General features: G+C 32.7%; 2 protein-coding genes across 2 annotated transcripts in view; one reads left to right on the top strand and one right to left on the bottom strand.

Moving 5' to 3' along the window:
• LOC111635348 (CREB3 regulatory factor-like) overlaps positions 1-18709 on the bottom strand; it is an 89373-nt gene that overhangs the window by 66201 nt on the left and 4463 nt on the right. Inside the window, exons 2-3 of the mRNA XM_023380286.1 lie at positions 518-637; positions 287-418 (exon numbers count right to left, since the gene is read on the bottom strand). The gene's annotated coding sequence lies outside the window, so the exon portion shown is untranslated. The remainder of the gene's footprint in view (positions 1-286; positions 419-517; positions 638-18709) is intronic.
• The window catches only part of LOC111635346 (xaa-Pro aminopeptidase 1-like), a 132157-nt gene continuing 122004 nt past the window's right edge, over positions 8557-18709 (top strand). The window contains exon 1 of the mRNA XM_023380283.1: positions 8557-8855. Within this exon, the coding sequence (XP_023236051.1) occupies positions 8645-8855 (211 nt within the window). The 5' untranslated portion in view covers positions 8557-8644. The remainder of the gene's footprint in view (positions 8856-18709) is intronic.

Below are 18709 nucleotides of genomic sequence, written 5' to 3'. Positions count from 1 at the left end.
AGGAAAATTATTACAGGAAAATTTAACTTACCATATTGATAAATTTTTTAACAAGCTACTTCCTTAAAAATTTATAATTAACTACAATTTGGAATTATTAATATCATAACATTATTCAAAATGTAGCATACATGCAATTTCTAAATTTAAAGCTGAATAAACTATCAAATAACATCTGGTTTAGCTTTATAAAAAGAGTAAACATCTCAATGTTATTGAAAACAATCACAAACTTAGCAAAAATATGAACTCAAAACTCTATAAAAACAAGTGATAATTAAGTTACCTGATATTACTTCCTTTTCACATTTACTTCATCCTTTCATTTTAGGTTTCTGATCTAAATATTATTCCATTCTTCTCTACATATTTTAGTTTGTTGTCAGAATGGATGTTTCTGTTTCTCTTTCGTAATGACCTTTGAAACGTAATTGCATGTGATTTTGTTTATTAACCAATGGCACGAAAGAATTTTAAACTTTTACCGACGTCACACTACATGACATTGAATACCTACCAATGATATTACGGTTACTTAAGAATTTCGTCATATGTTTTGATGACGCTAAAAAGCACGTGACGATGACTATACAATATATTTTTTCCGGAAAATTCCTTCTGGAGTTAGTGCTACCATCTGTTGGAATAAATATTAAATAAATACAGTATTTATCAATTTTTAAAAATATTTTATTTTATGGTGTCATTAGAAAAAGAAAAAAAAACATATTATAAGTTTATAATTTATTTTTTAAATAACAGCATACTTTAAAGAAAATTTGATCCCTATAACGATTCATAGACATTGAAGTTAATTTAGAAATACAGTAAGACGCCGCTTAACGCGGGGATATGTTCCTAGACGACAAAGCGCTTAATCCTTTGAGGCTGCCTGACCTTGAGGAACTTCAGAATTTCCTATCGCCCACACACGAAGAAAATCTCTCAGCAGAGGCGTAGCTAGGGTGAGGCAAGTAGGGCACGTGCCCCGGGCGCCACTCGCAGAGGGGCGCCAAATGGTCTCCAAGATAAGATTTGTTTCTGGAGGGGGGCGCCAATATACCGTCGTGCCCCAGGCGCCAGTTATGTTCGCTATACCATTGTTTCTCAGTCAGTTGGCCATGGCACCTGATGACGACATACTGGCTGTTCTTGGATGTTTATTGGCAACAAATTATATTAAAACTCGCGGGAAAAAAGTATGCAGTATGCATAGAAGTCTATGGTGTAAATAGTAGTAGTGGTTTGGGTAGCACTGATCACAAAATTAATTTTTCACACGAATAATTTTAAATGGAATTATTTCAGATCACAAAACTAATTTTTCAAGAAAATCTTGGGCTATAGATTCTGTTAAAAAACATCAATTATCAGCGAAAGATCAATGGCAAGTCGATTTTACTACTAAAAAAAAATTCATGGATTAAATTTTATAGACGAATATATATTAATAATTCTCAACCATATCCGATATTAGTACAAATTGTAAACATTATTATTGCAAATTAATTTTATAATTTAATAATTAAAAAGAATTTATTAAACTTTGTCTTATTTTAAGTTGTCATGTTTTAATTTACTTGGATATTAAAACAACAAATTTTTTAAAATGTAAAAGAAAATGATATAGAGTATCGAGATGTTTTATGATAACGGAAGAAATGAATTGAGAAGTTTTCTAAATATTAAAATTATTTATAATTTTAATTTACTCGAGAAATTTTTGATATGAAAATAATTTATAACCTGAAAAATTAATTTTTAGGTTATAAATAATAAAAGTTAATAAGGTTATAGAAAATAATTCTTCCAAACATTCACGAGACATTGTTCTAACTACTCAGCGGTCTCACAACTGAACGACACGACGGCACGTTAAGGTCACCTGTGGTACACACGTTAAGGTCGGCCTGTGTAGTCTGACACTGTGCAGGAAAATCAAATTGTTTTTCGAATCTACTCCGGTGGTCGGTACAGTTCGCCAAACCTATTAAATTTTCCCCCACACACTATCAGGAATTACTCAAGGTCGGGCATGCATGGTTAATCCTCAGAGGATTAACTTAACGTGTATGTGCCCCTTTATATAAATTAAGTGGTATATTTATTCCTTTCTAATTCTAACCCCAAAATATCATTAAATTCACACCAGATTGCATAAATTCTCATATGTTTTTCAGAGGATTGTGACAAAAGTTTGAAAATCTCTCTCGGATAAAAAATGTTAAGAAATATTGTTTGTAACAGCCTAAGTTTTTCATTATTTTTAAATGTAATCTATACTAATATTATAAAGAGGTAATGTTTATATGTATGTTAGTTTGTATGCAGCAGGTAATCTCCGAAACTACTCATCCGATTTCAAAAATTCTTTCACCAATATTTAGAATGGAACTTCAGGGTGGACATAGGCTGTATATTATTCCGTTAAACATGGGAGATGAACAGTTCTTTACGGCAAGCCTTACGGGGAAGGCTTACCGTAAAGAACTCTTCTTCTATTTATACTATTTTAGATGCGGTTTTTTGCGTTTTTGATTGCGTTTTAATAGAGTACGTCAACAGAATGTATACTAAGAAGAAATTTTTCGATATTTCCCCCAGAGAGACAGGATTAAGGCTTACCGTTAAGAACTTGGCTTCTATTATACTATTTTAGATGCGGGTTTTTGCGTTTTTGATTGCGTTCCAATAGGGCACGTCAAGAGAATGTACACTAAGAAAAAATTTTTCGAAAAATTTTCCCTCACGGGGGAAGTGTTATACATTTATAATAGATACATTTTGAGCCACAACAACGCGTGGCTCAAAATGCTGCTAGTACTATTATACTTGCAATCCTTGTTTTTGTTTTCAATAGTCGTTTCGCTTGTAATATCTTTATGACGTTAATTTTGTTATCAACGCGCGAACCTTCTATTGCAGTCTGTCTCCTGTTCTAGTCTTGACAGACAAAATTATTTGTAGCTTTTTATCTATTAGACAAAAGAAAAATCACGGGAAAATTCCAGACGTATCTAAGCAAGAGGCAGTTTTATTGTAATCGAAAGAATCAAAACTTGAACAGAGAGCCGAAGAGATGTTCGCGTTTGACCACGTAGATTTTATTTCCGGCCTCCGAAATAAACTTAACACTGAACTTTTTCACAGCAGCAACAAGAGTTCAAGTGGGAGAAAAACAGAAAATATATCCTAGTCTTCGACGTAAATAGTATTGAAGGATAATGCCATCGATCTAAGCAGAAAAATTTTACAAACTCGTGGACAAATTTCTTTTATTTTTCATTTCAGTGATATATTAGAACTCAATTTATTAACAAAGAATTGGAAATACTGTAGTGACAAGTTTTTCTGTTACTCCATATGCAAATATTGTCGCATAAGATATTTTCTCACATTAATTTCGCGATCGCGTGTATTTCTTTTATTTTTATACTGTGTAAGGCTTTATTTATACAGTATATCTTTTCTTGTTTGTTACTATATTCGGGTCTAAAATTAAGCATAACCATTATTTTGACTTTATCTCCGGAACAATTGATGACAACAGCGTAAAACTTAACATAACTTTACAAAGTGTGATATTCTTTTTGCGACAAAACAATTGAAAAGCAAAAATTTAATCTTAATTAAATTAAACCATAAACAACATCAAAAAATTACTAAGAATTGTAGCGATACAAACGTATCGCTACAATTCTTAGTAAATTTTTGAGTTGGTTATAACCAAGAGTTGGTTAGAACGTTTGTATCTACTTTGTCGAGGGAATAGCCCGTTATTGAACAAGAGTGTCTCGAAATTCCTGGAGTGTTTTTGGTGGTGGCTGACAGGATGCAACTTGTCATCCTAAAATATCCCCACACGGTCCGGACAAATTATTCGAAAAATTGTACGGTAATTTAGATTTCTTGGTAATAGAAAAGTATATTAACGAGTGTTTTCGATAGCCGAAAGTCTTCAATACAGTGTATTACATTAATGTAGTCTGTACTATCCTATATATTGTATTGTTATGAAATTTTCTGGGCTTTTTTCCTGTAATAATAAGTTCGGCAGTATAACCTACTTAATCAATAAAACTCTATATACAACTGATCGTAATAAATTACTGTGCTGTATACCCACCTACGAAGAAAATACTGCTCCGATTTTAGTACACTCGGACAACTTTCACCTATATTAGTTCAAGTTAGCGGGTTTATTGTATATTCGCTGTCCTGATAAAGTCATTATCGAGTTAGCACTGTGCGCAATATTATCGTCGGTGAAAATGAAATCGATATCCACAGCACCTCGGAAAAGTCTCCACGAGGTTCCAAAACCTCGTCTCTATGCCTTGCGATAATGGCACCCTTTACAAAAATGTGGGGCTCGGTACGACCAATCAGTGTAATGCCACTAGAGTGCTTAAATTATACAGGATGTTATGAAATTAAACCGATAAAATGAAATGAGTGGGACAATGCAATCAATTTTCGTGGCCACAGCCTCTTTATGAGACACAGGCTTCTAAACTTTTGAAGCACTTCTTGTGATACACGAATATACAGAGAAGTCTGACATTACTATTAAATATTCGTTAAAGCTACGCATGTTGTTAAGTCACGTTGTTCTGAATACCGCCGTGAAAACTCTTCGTGCTGGATAAACTGCAGGGGTCAAGCCTTAACCAGTTTGACGAATAGCAAGTAAGAAAGGGGTGTAGTAGCTGTTCGTATAGTACTGTCAGATATTAACATGATTCGTCCCAAAGATGCGGGCGATAGCTCTCGTATTGTAGAGGACTGTTGTTCCATATGTTGGATTACTAGTCCTTCAAAGTCGTCAGTTCTTATCGAGCGTAGTCGTCCGTCCATCTAATGTTAAGAAAAAAATAACTTCATTCTATGTGATTGATTATAGACAAATGGTAATTAATGGGATATTTAGCGTCGGAGTACCGTTCACGGAGATCACGTCTTTGCGTTAATCGTACTTTGCATTTAGCTTTCCCTAAATAAAATGAATATCAGCCAGTTCCTGCGATGAAATTTCTCCATTAAGTCTGATAAACATTCACTTAATCAGTGTAATTAAATGTCATACAGATTTCGCAACTTTTTCATAAGCGGACAAGTATTGTGTCGAGGATTAGAACGCCAACATTTTTAAACGAAGGGAGTTTAGCGTAAAAATACAACTTTTTATTACGAAGTGTACAGTACATTTACTTCCATTTTAACTGACCTTATAAACATACTGCACTTAAATACTTTTTAAACTTTTTTCACTCTGTGCGCACTAAGAGAGCCTTTTTTTTAGTAAGCTCGTTATTGGTTCGGTCAGGCCAATAACGAGGCAGCCGGATGGTGGGGGACTGGACCAGTTGTGTTAGGACGGATCACCTCCGAAAAATTCTTAGGGTATTTCGACCCGTTCAGATTCGATCCCGGGTAACCTAGGGCAGAGACTGCCACCTTAACCGCTCGGTTTCATTTTATTCGTTTAGGGCAACACGGCATGGGCGATATGCCTCCCGGGAGATCTTTTATGGGAAACTGGCCCCTATTTAGGTATTACAAACGTGGAGAAAACCAGAAAAACTCCACGTGACCGGCCAGTTGGCTAGGCGCGAACTAACGACCAACTACCAGTGTTCGGCGATTTTGTCCACTCGGCCACTGGTGGACACCCTTAACTGCTCGGCCATCCGGTCGTTCACTTGAACATATTCTCCTTTTGGATTTTTTGTTTGTTAACTTTATTTGTTTTGTTTGTTATTTTTTGTTTTGTTTACTTTATTTGTTAAAGTATTTTGCCGGAATACACAATTTTTATTGGTAATTGCACTTAAATTTTGACATCAATTAAAAGTGGATTACCAATGAAGAAATAAATAACAAATATACACTGTTATGATTCCAATTCTCACTTTTCTGTGATGCATATCTCTATGATTTACGTGGTAAAGCTGCTACACCAGAAAACAAGGAACGTGACGACGAGGGGTTTACGGCCGGATGGTCGAGCTGTTAGTGTGGCAGTAAAGTTTGATTAGCACTGTTCTTATTCCTCAACGGTATATAAATATCTTATGACTCTTATTTTACCACAAATCAAGAATTAAATTATGACTATCAATGATAAAATTTGAGTCGGAATTTTTATTGAAAGTATTTTATTGGATATCAAGTAAATTAAAAATTTGTATTGTATCCAAAGTCGAGATCTAATTACTGTATAAGGGAAATGAATAGAGCCGTAACTAGGGTATGGCTAATGTGGCCCCCGCCATAGGCGCCGATTTAATAAAGGAGCCAACGAGAAGGTTTCAAAATAATATGTATTCGAAATTAATAACACAAAAAAACTTTTAAATACTATATAAATATAAATGTCATTAAATAGTTTTTTTACAATAGCATTTTTTTAGAATAAAATTATGTTTTTAATAATAAAAATTAAAAAGGGCGCCATTTTTTCTTGGCCATAGGCGTCCAAAATCCTAGTTACGGCTCTGGAAATGGGTATATTGAAAATTATGAGATTCGGTTTTTTCGGGAAAATGTTTTGTTAATGCTAATAACGCGATAAGATTATCATCAGAGAACTTAACAAGTGCAGATTGCCAATCAATGCATTTAAATCAAGCTCCAGAAAACAGATTATGAATGGAACGTTTTCCATTGCAAAGTTTTCAAAATTTTCTTTTTTCTGTGTCTCGTGGTTTTCTAACTGATCCATCAAATGAAGTATTGAATATGGTAAAATATTCTGTAAAGCCTTTCAGTTAATAATACTTAATCAAAACACAAGAAAAAAGTTGATACCGGTATTATTATTATATAGAGTTACATCTGAATTATTTTCTGAAAAAATATGTATGTTAACTTAATAATACATATTACAGTGAGTCCCATAAATATAGGTCCACCTAGTAAAATTAGATTAAAAAAAAAATTATTAAAAAAGAAATGTAGTAGTACATAATTGTTAAAATACGTATAACACAACAATTTCATTCCAACAAATATTTATTATTTAAAATTTAATAAATAATTTATACAGCAAATTTTTCGATTTTTTAGTGTCCTAAAAATATAAGTCCATTTTGAAAAAAGTAACAAAACATGAATAAAAAATTTCTTAATGCCCAATGTGACATCCTTGAGCCGAAATTAAATTAAATACTGTACATGATTAGACATTGATTTCATTAAAGTTAGCAAGTGTTTTTCTTCCATTTAACTACCGTTGCATTCTTCAGTTCCTATATTGTGGAGTATTGCTTGCCTCCTGCATATACAGCTCTAGCAAGCATTTCCCACAGGTTCTTAATCTGACTCAGGACATCGGTAATTTTTAGCTTGGTCTTTTTCTTGAGAAATTAAAACATTTAAAAGTTATGAAACAAATTGATTAATGAAAATTAGCTTGAGTATATTTCGTATCAAAATGTACTGTACATAAACTAGCGATAAACAGTAGATTATCAGTCCCAAATACTGTACTACAAGCAGCGACTTTCTAGCCAACTTTACCAGGCAAACGTAGTCGCAAAGCGGGTTTCACTTTTAGATGTGTAGCACTAACTCTGGAGCTCAATGATATTTAAAATCATTGCTAAATACATAAATATTTTTTAATATTTTCGGCAATTTTTATTTCATTTTATTTACTTTTTACACGGACCCATTATTAGCAATTGTTGAAATTTAGTCGACGATAAAGCATAGCAATTATAGTATAAATGTGACGTGTCGAGAAGGACTTCGAAGGGGAGAGCTAGAGTTTTTTCGCGATCCGGAGGGAATTTACGAGATGGAAGCGATTCCTATAAATTAATGTTATTTTTCTAACAAAAAATAAAATCTTTAAGACTAATTTTTATTAATAGAGACACATTCTACCTGTTTAATCTGTTCAAAAAGAATGGCAAAAGAGACTCGCTAAGGGGCAAAAGTGGCCCGCTCTACCCCTAACAGGATAAGAGGATCCCACGTAAGATCTCCGGGACCTATGTGTCGATAGTCAAACAAACATGATTATTTAAACATGTACCGCACACTTATAAGCAAATATTTTCGGTATATTAACTTAAGTACGAAATTATATATTTTCAGAAAATTTTATAAATTTAATTTGTATTTCTCTCCCTGTGATAAGTATAGTAAACCATTTAAAACAACGCTAGAGAAATTTTTCTTTATTTAAAAAAAATCAATGTGATACCCGAAACCGTAAACTTTGAATCTATTTACTTTAATTAATCTTTTATAATTTACCCAAGTGACTAAAACAATTTCTTAAAAATATGAAAAGTATCAATTGATATAATGGAAATATTTTTTTTGTCAGACAAAAAAATTATAACTAAAAGTTCTTTTTTAATAAATTTTTTTATCGATATCGAAAAGATTATTAATGATAAAATGCATTTTAAATCGCATCTTTTTCGTATAAATCAAGACAATCGATTATTGTAAAAATGAATAAGACATTGACACGCCAGTAACGACCAATAGGAAAGGAGTTAGTAAACACGCCCATTCATAACCCGGCCATTAAATACATCGGCATCTTATACTTAAGCACGCTGTCTATAATGACGTCACGAGATTCAAATTTAAATTTCTCGGCCTAGTAAGTTCTTTAATACGAATTATGCCCCGAAAAAAGCGCGCCGCTAGCAGTCGCGGTGCTTACGAACGCGATCGTAAGCGAAAAAAAGCATCGGTGGAGAATGAACACGAGGAAGAAAGAGAGGATCGGCTATCGTTCGTGTCCAGTGCGGCCGGGCACCCCGGGGACGATGAGATTGAAACCCCTCATCCAAAAAATACTACCGATAAATATAAAATGAGAAACACTTTCAGTAAGTTAATGCATTTTTTCCTTCATCTACTTTGAGTTAAACTAAAATTAAAATATTTTCTATATAAAATTTAATTGGATTACATTGCAACCGGCGTATCGTAATTCGCATTTCTGTATCAGAATGGGTTCGTTTCACTCCGTTAAATATCATTTAAAAAGAATTCTTTCGGAAGCTGATTGAAATTGTGGCGCTGCAATCGGCATAATTTAACATTTAGCAAAAAATTAATATAAAAATATACGAGCATATATTTCTCAATTAGAAATAATAATAATAATAATAATTTCAGAATAAGTGCACGGAATCGCATAAACGGAAAAAAAAAGTTTATTTTCTTAGGAAAAGCAATCATTTCTAACCTATGGCACTATTAAATGCTTTTAGCAGCTGCTTTTTTTTTTAATCAAAAAAATTTTTTTATAACTTCAAAAATATTAATATACATCGTTACTGATACTTAATTATTTAATAACAACTTCATAAAATAGATTTTGAACTATATAATAATAATAAATACAAGAATTTAAAAAAAAGAAACTAGAAACATCATAATTTTGTTTGATGAACTTGTAATAAACTGTTATTTTGAATAAATTGTGAAAAAAATCAATCTGCTTAGTTTTATTAAATCAGGGTAGCATTACACAGTTTTATAAGGGTGAAAAATATATTACTACATTAAGCATTCATATATACTTGATGTATAATTTGAATGAAACAAACTAAGATTTTGAACAACATATAATTTCTCATATACAAGTGAAGATGTTAAATATTATTTAAAATTATTTATATCTAATATTTTGCATAATAATAATAATAATGGAAATTTTATTTATTTATATTTATGTAATTTAACAATAATAGAATCATTTATCCCAATATATATGGTATATATCTCTCTTAGATTTATTTGGAAAATTTTCATTCACATTTAACTAATTTAGAAATTTCAAAAAAATTTCTTACTTTTCGGTCTGAAATAGACAAAAGTAAATTTTTAAATTTCTTTCTGGATATTTCAATTGATATACATAAGTTATGCTAATCTTGAAAACATTTGAACTAATAAAAGCCTAATAAATCTGACAGACTAAATTAGTTTAATCATTTTGCTAGAATTTGTTCCATAATGACCTGTTAATTTTGTAATATTTTGTGTTACAATACTTTTTACATTAATATGCAATATTCATTTCTATCTCTTATTTGCCCGATTAGATTAAGTCTTTATCTTCATTTTTTACTCCAAGAATAAATATTAATAAAATAATAATATTATAAAGTTTAATTATCTTTAAAGTAATTATTTTACTTTTTTTAAATGAGAGTGAATTTCCTACTTGACTGTTAACAGAAATTTTTTCATTCTCAATTATAATGTATTACATTATTGTAATATACAGATCTTAAAACTTAATGAAAACAAAATTAAATTTAAATATTGTTCTAATGAAATTTCTTCCAATTTAAAAAAAAAATTAAATAATCCAGTGATAACATTTATATAAAATGAATATCATATATTATTTACCACCCTTGCTAAAAAAGCATGGAATCCTGCTAACATTCAAAAGAGAAAAAAGCTGAGATAGAATTCTTCATATACAACTTACTGCAGACAAAGTATAGAATGCCCTTAAAAGTATGGCAAAAGTATGGAAACACATTGTGAGTGATGCATATGATTGGAAACATACTGCACTATCTTTGGCATCAAGTATTACCTAATATGTTTTGGCATTGAACACTGTTGGAACACAACTGTGGATGTTTCTGCCCACCTCTGGCATATGGCACATTTCAGTTCCAACACTTTGGACCGATTTCTTTCAATGATACCTACTACACTATAAAAAAAAAAAAAAACACCACTTATTGGATTGGAATGATATAGTAAATATTTCACTCTAAATACTGGAAAATAATTTAAAGCTTTAGTGTGAAGTATTCTTTGAAAGATGATGAATATTCTCAACTGGATTTAAATCTGGACTATTGAAGCCATTCTAATCATGTAATTCTCTTTTCTTTAAACTGTTCTTCATATTTCACTTTTCATGTATGGTTACAGGCAGCATTGTTATCTTGATACATAAAATCATCATCTCAAAAATGATCCTGTGCCATTTCTTAACACAAAGTTGTCCAAGATGTATCAACAACATATATTACCATATATCATCATAACATAATATCAGCATCAACAGTATAGTAATAATTGTCATTTTGCCTGCTCCTGTGCTGTTAAGGCATCCCAGACCATAACTCCAATAGGAAATTTAGCTGTGGGATAGAGACATAACAGTAAAAACTTTTCTTGAAACTGTCATCACTATGTTCAAGACAGATGGATGATTCATCAGTGATCATCATCTTCTTCCATTGCATTTGCATCTAGGTTTTATGAGTTTTTAGCTCAATGTAGATGCTGTTTCCTATAACGCACACTCAGAAATAGTTTCTTCTTTACTTTATATAATGCATATCCACTAGTGTTGCAACGAATAGTATATTTGGCCTCAGGCCGAATGCCAAATAGCCGAATATTCGGCTTGATTAACGCACATACGAAAATTGGCGTGCAAACCACATTATGGCAAGGACCCTGGCTCTCCATTGGCCCACTGTCACTATGCTTCGCCAATCCCGTTAATTCTTGACAGTTGTAGTGGACAGACAAGAGTGTCATGGCAGTATGTAATAAATGATGATATCAAATGTGAATAACAATGAAATGACCTACACATGTAAATAATGGAAAAAGAACAGAGAAGGACCGTGAAGTGAAAATGTGAAAATAAATATGAAATTGAGTTGATAACATAATTGAACAAGTCGAAGCAGCTTATTGGCGCGAAATTTGCAGCTGTCAATGCCAAACAATTGTTGTCATAGACTTCGGAAAGCTAAATGCTTGTAATGAAAGTCACTTAGTGTGCACGGGCGAAAGCCTGGGACCATTCGGGCTATCAAGCTGTCTCGAATCTGTGAAATCATAACTGTGACATATACTGACGTCCTGTCTGTCTCTTTTCTCTGTTATCACCAGGCTATGAGTTACGTAATTATAAAATGGGAAACTACGACAGAAAACTAACAAATTGAAAGTATTATGAGCGCGTATTATGATGTATGCATAGGCATACATGGACTAGAGAGATAGAAGAAAGAGAAAGGAAAGAGCAAAGACGAGCACTTAAAAAGGATAGGCAGGGTCAGACCCTCAGATGTGTGCAATGATTCTCGAACGAATAGGTGTGTACATGTGCTGATATTTGTAATTATAAATTGTAAATACATGTGACTAATATTATTTTTTTTTTTATTTTGTGCATGTTATAAGTTATAAATAAATATAAACAAACAACACTAATCCGATAACATTAAATCTAAATACCAAAATGATTAATTTACTGTGTTTTTGTTATTTCTTACTCCTGTTTTTAGGTATTTGGTATTCGGCTGAATAGTGATTAGATATTCAGTATTCAGCCAAATAGCGAAAAATAGGCTGAATACCAAATAGTAACCGAATATTCGTTACATCACTAATATCCACATCTGTTCCATTGCCTTCATTGAGCAGTTTTCTTAGAAGCATGTATAACTTGTTATTTCCATTCAGATTCACTTCAACATTTAAAACATGCTTGCCACACTGGATGAGATTCTTGTCTTCTCTTGTTGTGGTTTTTCAAGGACATTCACTTTTATAGTAGTTATGGAACTATCCAAGCTACTGTAAAAGTTCCTTATGTTTTGTATTTGGAAATCAGCTTTGACAGAATTGTTTGATTGCATTTTATGTATTTAGTAATTTGCTTCTTTGTCTGACCTTGCTAGTGTAAGACAATTATTACTTGTCATTGCACATGATCCAATTCTCAGTTTTTAACTATCTTCAGCCTCTATACACATACTATGATGCTACTGCACACATTATCAAGTAGCTGTACTCAACTGACTAGCATTATTTTAATACCAAAAATGAATTTACATATAGGTTGTGCACATTATTCCATATTTTTGGCCCTGTTATCCTGGGCCATATCTTTCTACATCTTTCTTTTTATGCACTAGATTTTATCACTTATTATAGATGATAATTGGAAGTTTCATGTTTGGCTACAGGAAAACACTTTCAATAGCAAAGGTTATGCTTCATAGTGCCAAAATCACCAAAATCACAATATTTTTATTAAAGTAATGATAAAAATATAATACTGGCAATAGAAAGAGATGATAAAAACCATAATCTGCTTACTTTGACATTCAGCATGAAATTGAATTACAAAGCACACTTCAGGAAAAACAGCAAAATGTCTAGCTCTTGTGTGATGGGAATCCCATGCATCACACACCTAGCAATTTCATTATGTCATGCATCAAGTGCGGGCAGAAAAGTAGGAAGTGACATTGAGAACAGAAGACAGTTTTTGTGCAATGTCACCCAGCATTTTCAGATTGAGGATTTTTTTTATCAGCTGACAGAAACTTTGGGGAATTTTTTGGGTTTACTTTTTTCACAGATCTTTTTCAGTAGACTAAGACAGAAATTTTGATATGACAGAACATGTGAAATACTGTTTAAACATTGTGATCAAATGTGTTATTGAAAATTATACATCAAAAAATTGTTCAAAAATAATTCTATTGGTAACAAGTGACAGCTTAACATATTATTTTTCCTTTCCAGACACCAAACTGATAAGGCTACCAGCACCTGTATTAATTAGTAAATAAAACTGGGAGCAATAAATAATTTGAAGTGACGAAAAAAATTTAACACTGTCAAAATGATTGGCGATATTTTTAAATTTTCCAGAGAAAGTTTTACAGTAGGACAACTCCAAGTTGTTTGTTTTTTTTTTTTAAATTGTTTGCATATTAAAATTTCCTCTTAAACACTCAATAGAAATTTACAGATGTTCTTACATGGGTCATTAAGTCATGATAACATTTTTCTGTGGAATCCCATGCCACAATCCACATTTCCAACATACAGCTATGACATTGAGATGAATTGTTGCACAATCTAGTGGTATTAACCACTAGATGGCATGGATGTTCCAGAATGTCGATGGAAGCAGAGTGCAAAGTCAATTGGTTTTTGATAGTGATGTAACGAATATTCGGTTACTATTTGGTATTCGGCCGAATACCGAATATTTAATCACTATTCGGCCGAATACCGAATACCTAAAAGCAGGAGTAATAAATAACAAAAACACAGTAAATTAATCATTTTGTTATTTAAATTTAATGTTATCGAGTTAGTGTTGTTTGTTTATATTTATTTATAACTTATAACATGCACAAAATAAAAAAGAAAATAATATTAGTCACATGTATTCACAATTTATAATTACAAAGATCAGCACATGTACACACCTATTCGTTTGAGAATCGTTGCACATCTGAGGGTCTGACCCTGCCTATCCTTCTTTTTAAGCGCTTGTCTTTGCTCTTCCCTTTCTCTTTCCTCTATTGCTCTAATCCACGTATGCCTGTGCATACATCATAATACGCGCTCACAATACTTTCGATTCGTCACTTTTCCATCATAGAGTTCCCATATTACAATTACGTGACAGCCTAGTGATAACGGAGAAAAGAGACAGATAGGACGTCGATATAAGTCACAGTTATGATTTCACAGATTCGAGACAGCTTGATAGCCCGAATGCCCCCAGGCTTTCGCCCGTGCATGCTAAGTGACTTTTATTACAAGCATTTAGCTTTCCGAAGTCTATGACAACAATTATTTGGCATTGACGGGCGCAAATTTCGTGCCAATAAGCTGCCTCGACTTGTTCGATTATGTTATCGACTCAATTTCTTATTTATTTTCACATTTTCAATTCGCGGTCCTTCTCTGTTCTTTTTCCATTATTTACATGTGTAGGTCATTTCATTGTTATTCAAATTTGATATCATTATTTATCACATACTTCCATGACACTCTTGTCTGTCCGCTACAACTGCCAAGAATTAACGCGATTGGCAAAGAAGCGTAGTGACAGCGGGCCAATAGAGAGCAGGATCTTTGCCATAATGCGGTTTGCGTGCCAATTTTCATACGTGCGTTAATCAATCCGAATAGTTTGGCCGAATATTTGGTATTCGGTCTGAGGCTGAATATACTATTCGTTACAATACTAGTTTTTGACTATCATTCAGGGGATGTGAGTCATTGGAACATGGTGCATATGTGAAAATTGAAGTGCTTCATGGGCAAAACAAAACTTAAGGGGATGTTACACACTGCTTGTAGAAGAGCTATCGGTGAGCATGCTTTCCCATACAGAACTGTTGCAAGATGGGTAGCAGCTTTTGAACATGGAAGAGTAGCAACTGATGACATGTACAGTACTGGATGACCTAGGACTGTTTGTAACGATGTTGCTTGTGCTGTGATCGTCCAATGCGTAAAGGATAATAGACAATTGTCTCTGCAAGAGTTGGTGATACAAGCAGGTATCAACCAGGCAACTATGCATAAAATTTTACAAAACAATCTGCTCATGCACAAAGTTTCTGCCAAATGGGTGCTACATGCACTGACAGAACTCCAAAAGTAAACACATTACGAAATGTGTTGTGTGAACCTGCAATGATATAAACGTGAATAAGATGCCATGTTGAACAAGATCATTGCCATTGACAAAACCCGGGCCAGGGCTTTTGAATCTGAGCTCAAAAGCTGGTCCATTGAATGGTGCACCGAGAATCACCACAAAAGCACAAAGTTAATCAAAAGTTAATTGTCATGTAGCCAACCTGGCAACACTTTACCGTGCTCCTAGTTTTAATCTTTTGTCTCCCGGACAGCCAGTCTGACAGTGTACATGGTACTGCTGACACTCTTTTTACTTGAGCACAGAATAAATTTGTTTTACCTGTAAGATCTGTATTTATTTGGTCAAGAACACAAAGTCATTTTGGCTTATTTGAGAAATTCTTTTGTGTCATTTTGTTTTACATGGTCAAACTGTCAATGCAGTCTACTATGCCACTTATCTGCAGAACCTATGTCACACAATCAGGAATAAATACAGTGGGTGATCGGTTAACGAACAGATCGCATAATGAAGAAATCGGATAACGAACACTTTCGCGAAAGATTTTTATGTTTGGACAACGAACACATGATCGGATAACGAACACCCCACAGAACAAACACAAGAAGAAGCGACGTAAATTAATGAATACCGATTGGTCTTCCCTTGTCTTCGGGCAACAATTCGAAACTTTTCGGAGTGTGGGAGACATTGACATCGACGCTCAAGCCGATATATACCGATCGGATATTATTCCTCCGAACTTTGAAACTCTTCCTTGTAATTTCAGCCTTTTATTTTTCTGACAAAACAATTATTTTATGTATTCGTGAGACTGTCGGGTAGGCACTCGTTAAGTTTTGCGTCTGTTTTTCTTTTCGAAAGGTGAGAGTATAATAGCAAAGGTAGAGAGTGGGCAGAAGATGCCTAATGTTGCTGGGCAGTATGGCGTAAACAGGTCTACAGTAGGCTGAAGTTCAATCTTATTTAAGAAACATACTGTATAATCAAGAAGACTCAAGCAGCTAAAGGAGTAACAAAAATCACATCTGAGAAATAAAGAATATCGAACAGTTCATAATGGAACACGAAATGGATCTGACGACAGAAGAACGCCAAGAACTCTTGAATGAAGAACACCAAGAAACTCGGCGAGATATGTTTTCTTCTGAAAAAGAGGATTAATGCCGATATCTTATATTAAAGATCCTTTGAAGAAGTGGGAGGATGTCAGAACAACGGTCTTAGAATGGCATCCAAACCAGGTTAAGGCTTGGGGATTTCTGCAATTGCAATGCTATTAATTACTTACGAAAAATCCTGAAGAAGAGAGAAAAGCAATCGACATTAGACAGATTCTTTAACCCTTTCAAACAGAAAAAAAACACGACTAATAAAAACGCAAGACTATGTATGTATGTATTTTTATTATCATCAATACATATAAATAAAGGTAGTAAGAAAGTATATATTTTTTTATTTTGGGGGGTCTCCAGAACCAATTAATCAAATTCCCATAGAAACCTATGGTAAATCGATAATCGGTTAACGAACAATTCGGATAGCGAACAAAGTCTTGGAACGGATTATGTTCGTTAACTGATCACCCACTGTATTCTGAATTGTTGTTTAATTTTGGAAAGATGTTATAAAAGGTTGCTTTTATTTAATTACTGTATTTTCATGTATATGACCCTTAGGTTATCTGTGTTTAAAGGCAGTTTGAAAGCAGTGCAGGTTATACATCAATTTAAATTTACAAACTTGTACCTATGGAGCAATGGCTACTCCTATAGATATGGGTTATATAACAAGGCAAATTATGCAAAAGTTTTATTTTTGTTCTAGCAATTTTCCATACCATTGTGGATTATATACATAAAAGGCATGTTCAGAAAGTAAGTGTAATAGATTTTTATATTTTTTTTAGAAAAAGTGTATTTGAAAAAAATACAGGATATTGATACACTTGTTGACTATTTTTCCACATAATCGCCATTCCGTTCAATGCATGTGGTGAGCTGTGGCACAAGATTCTTTATGCCCTCTTTGAAGAACTCTTCCGCCAGCATTTCTGTGAGTGTCTCATATAAGAGAGCTCTGGAGAGTTGTGGAAACATCGCAGAAATTTCATCCATTGTCAATTGGCGGTCTTCACAAACAGTTTCCTCGATTTTTTGCACCAACTCATCAGTCAAAATGGAAGGTCTTCCACTGCTCTGTTTGTCATGAACATTTTTTCTGCCTCCACTAAACTTCCTACACCACTTGAACACACTCATTCTGTTCATAACATCTTTGCCATAAACCGTTTTGATTTGCGAAAAAACTTCGGTAGGTATTATTCCTTCCACGAGTAGGAAGCAGATCACATCATGTGACTCGCACTTGGCAAGATTTCTTACCAACATCTTTCATGCAACTGGACACTACAACATGTGTTTACGTAACTCCATGTTCCTGTGATGCTTGCTTCGTCAGGAGATCTCTTCTCTACCACTTAGTGTTGCCCACCCTCAAAAAACAAAAATCACAGGCCGTTATGGTCACAGTACACTTACTTTCTGAACATGCCTTGTAAAATAAGATAGTTTTTTTCTAACAAGAATTTATATCTATAATATATACTGTATGTAAATTGCTTACATATTGTTTATTACAAACATGTTCATTTTATTGATATATATGTTTACAATATATATATAATAATATATATATATATTGTAATAAGAATGTATATATATATATATATTGTAATATTTTACAAAATTTTTACTTATAATTGTGTTTTTATATTTTATACTACAACCTTATTGTTGCAAGAAAATACAGATAGTTTGTATTAATTTGTAGAAAATGCATTATGTTAATATAATTGAATTACTATATATTAAATAAATCATTTTTCTTGCATCTGTAAGAATAAGCAATTATACAATTAAATAAATATAAATTAAGTAATTCATGCAATATATGTACATTATATATATATATATAGTTGTTTGACATGTGTATTCATAAATTTTTCTCATCATAGTGAGTATAAATGTATTTTTTAAGATGATCTGATTTTAATATTTTGAGAATTCTTATTAATTTTTTTATTTCCATTTATATTCATAGCCACTTTATACTACTANTAATACTTAATTTGAATTCTTTTAAAAAATTCAAGATTTATACAATATTCATTAAATATATATTGTATATTTGTATGTACTGCAAATATACAATATATATTTAATGAATATTGTATAAATCTTGAATTTTTTAAAAGAATTCAAATTA

This window comes from Centruroides sculpturatus, unplaced genomic scaffold (assembly GCF_000671375.1).
Source record: "Centruroides sculpturatus isolate CEXI.00-Female unplaced genomic scaffold, Cexi_2.0 scaffold784, whole genome shotgun sequence".
NCBI lineage: Eukaryota > Metazoa > Arthropoda > Arachnida > Scorpiones > Buthidae > Centruroides > Centruroides sculpturatus.
The sequence above is the reverse complement of the archived record's forward strand: the minus strand, read 5'-3'. Positions and strand labels throughout refer to the sequence as shown.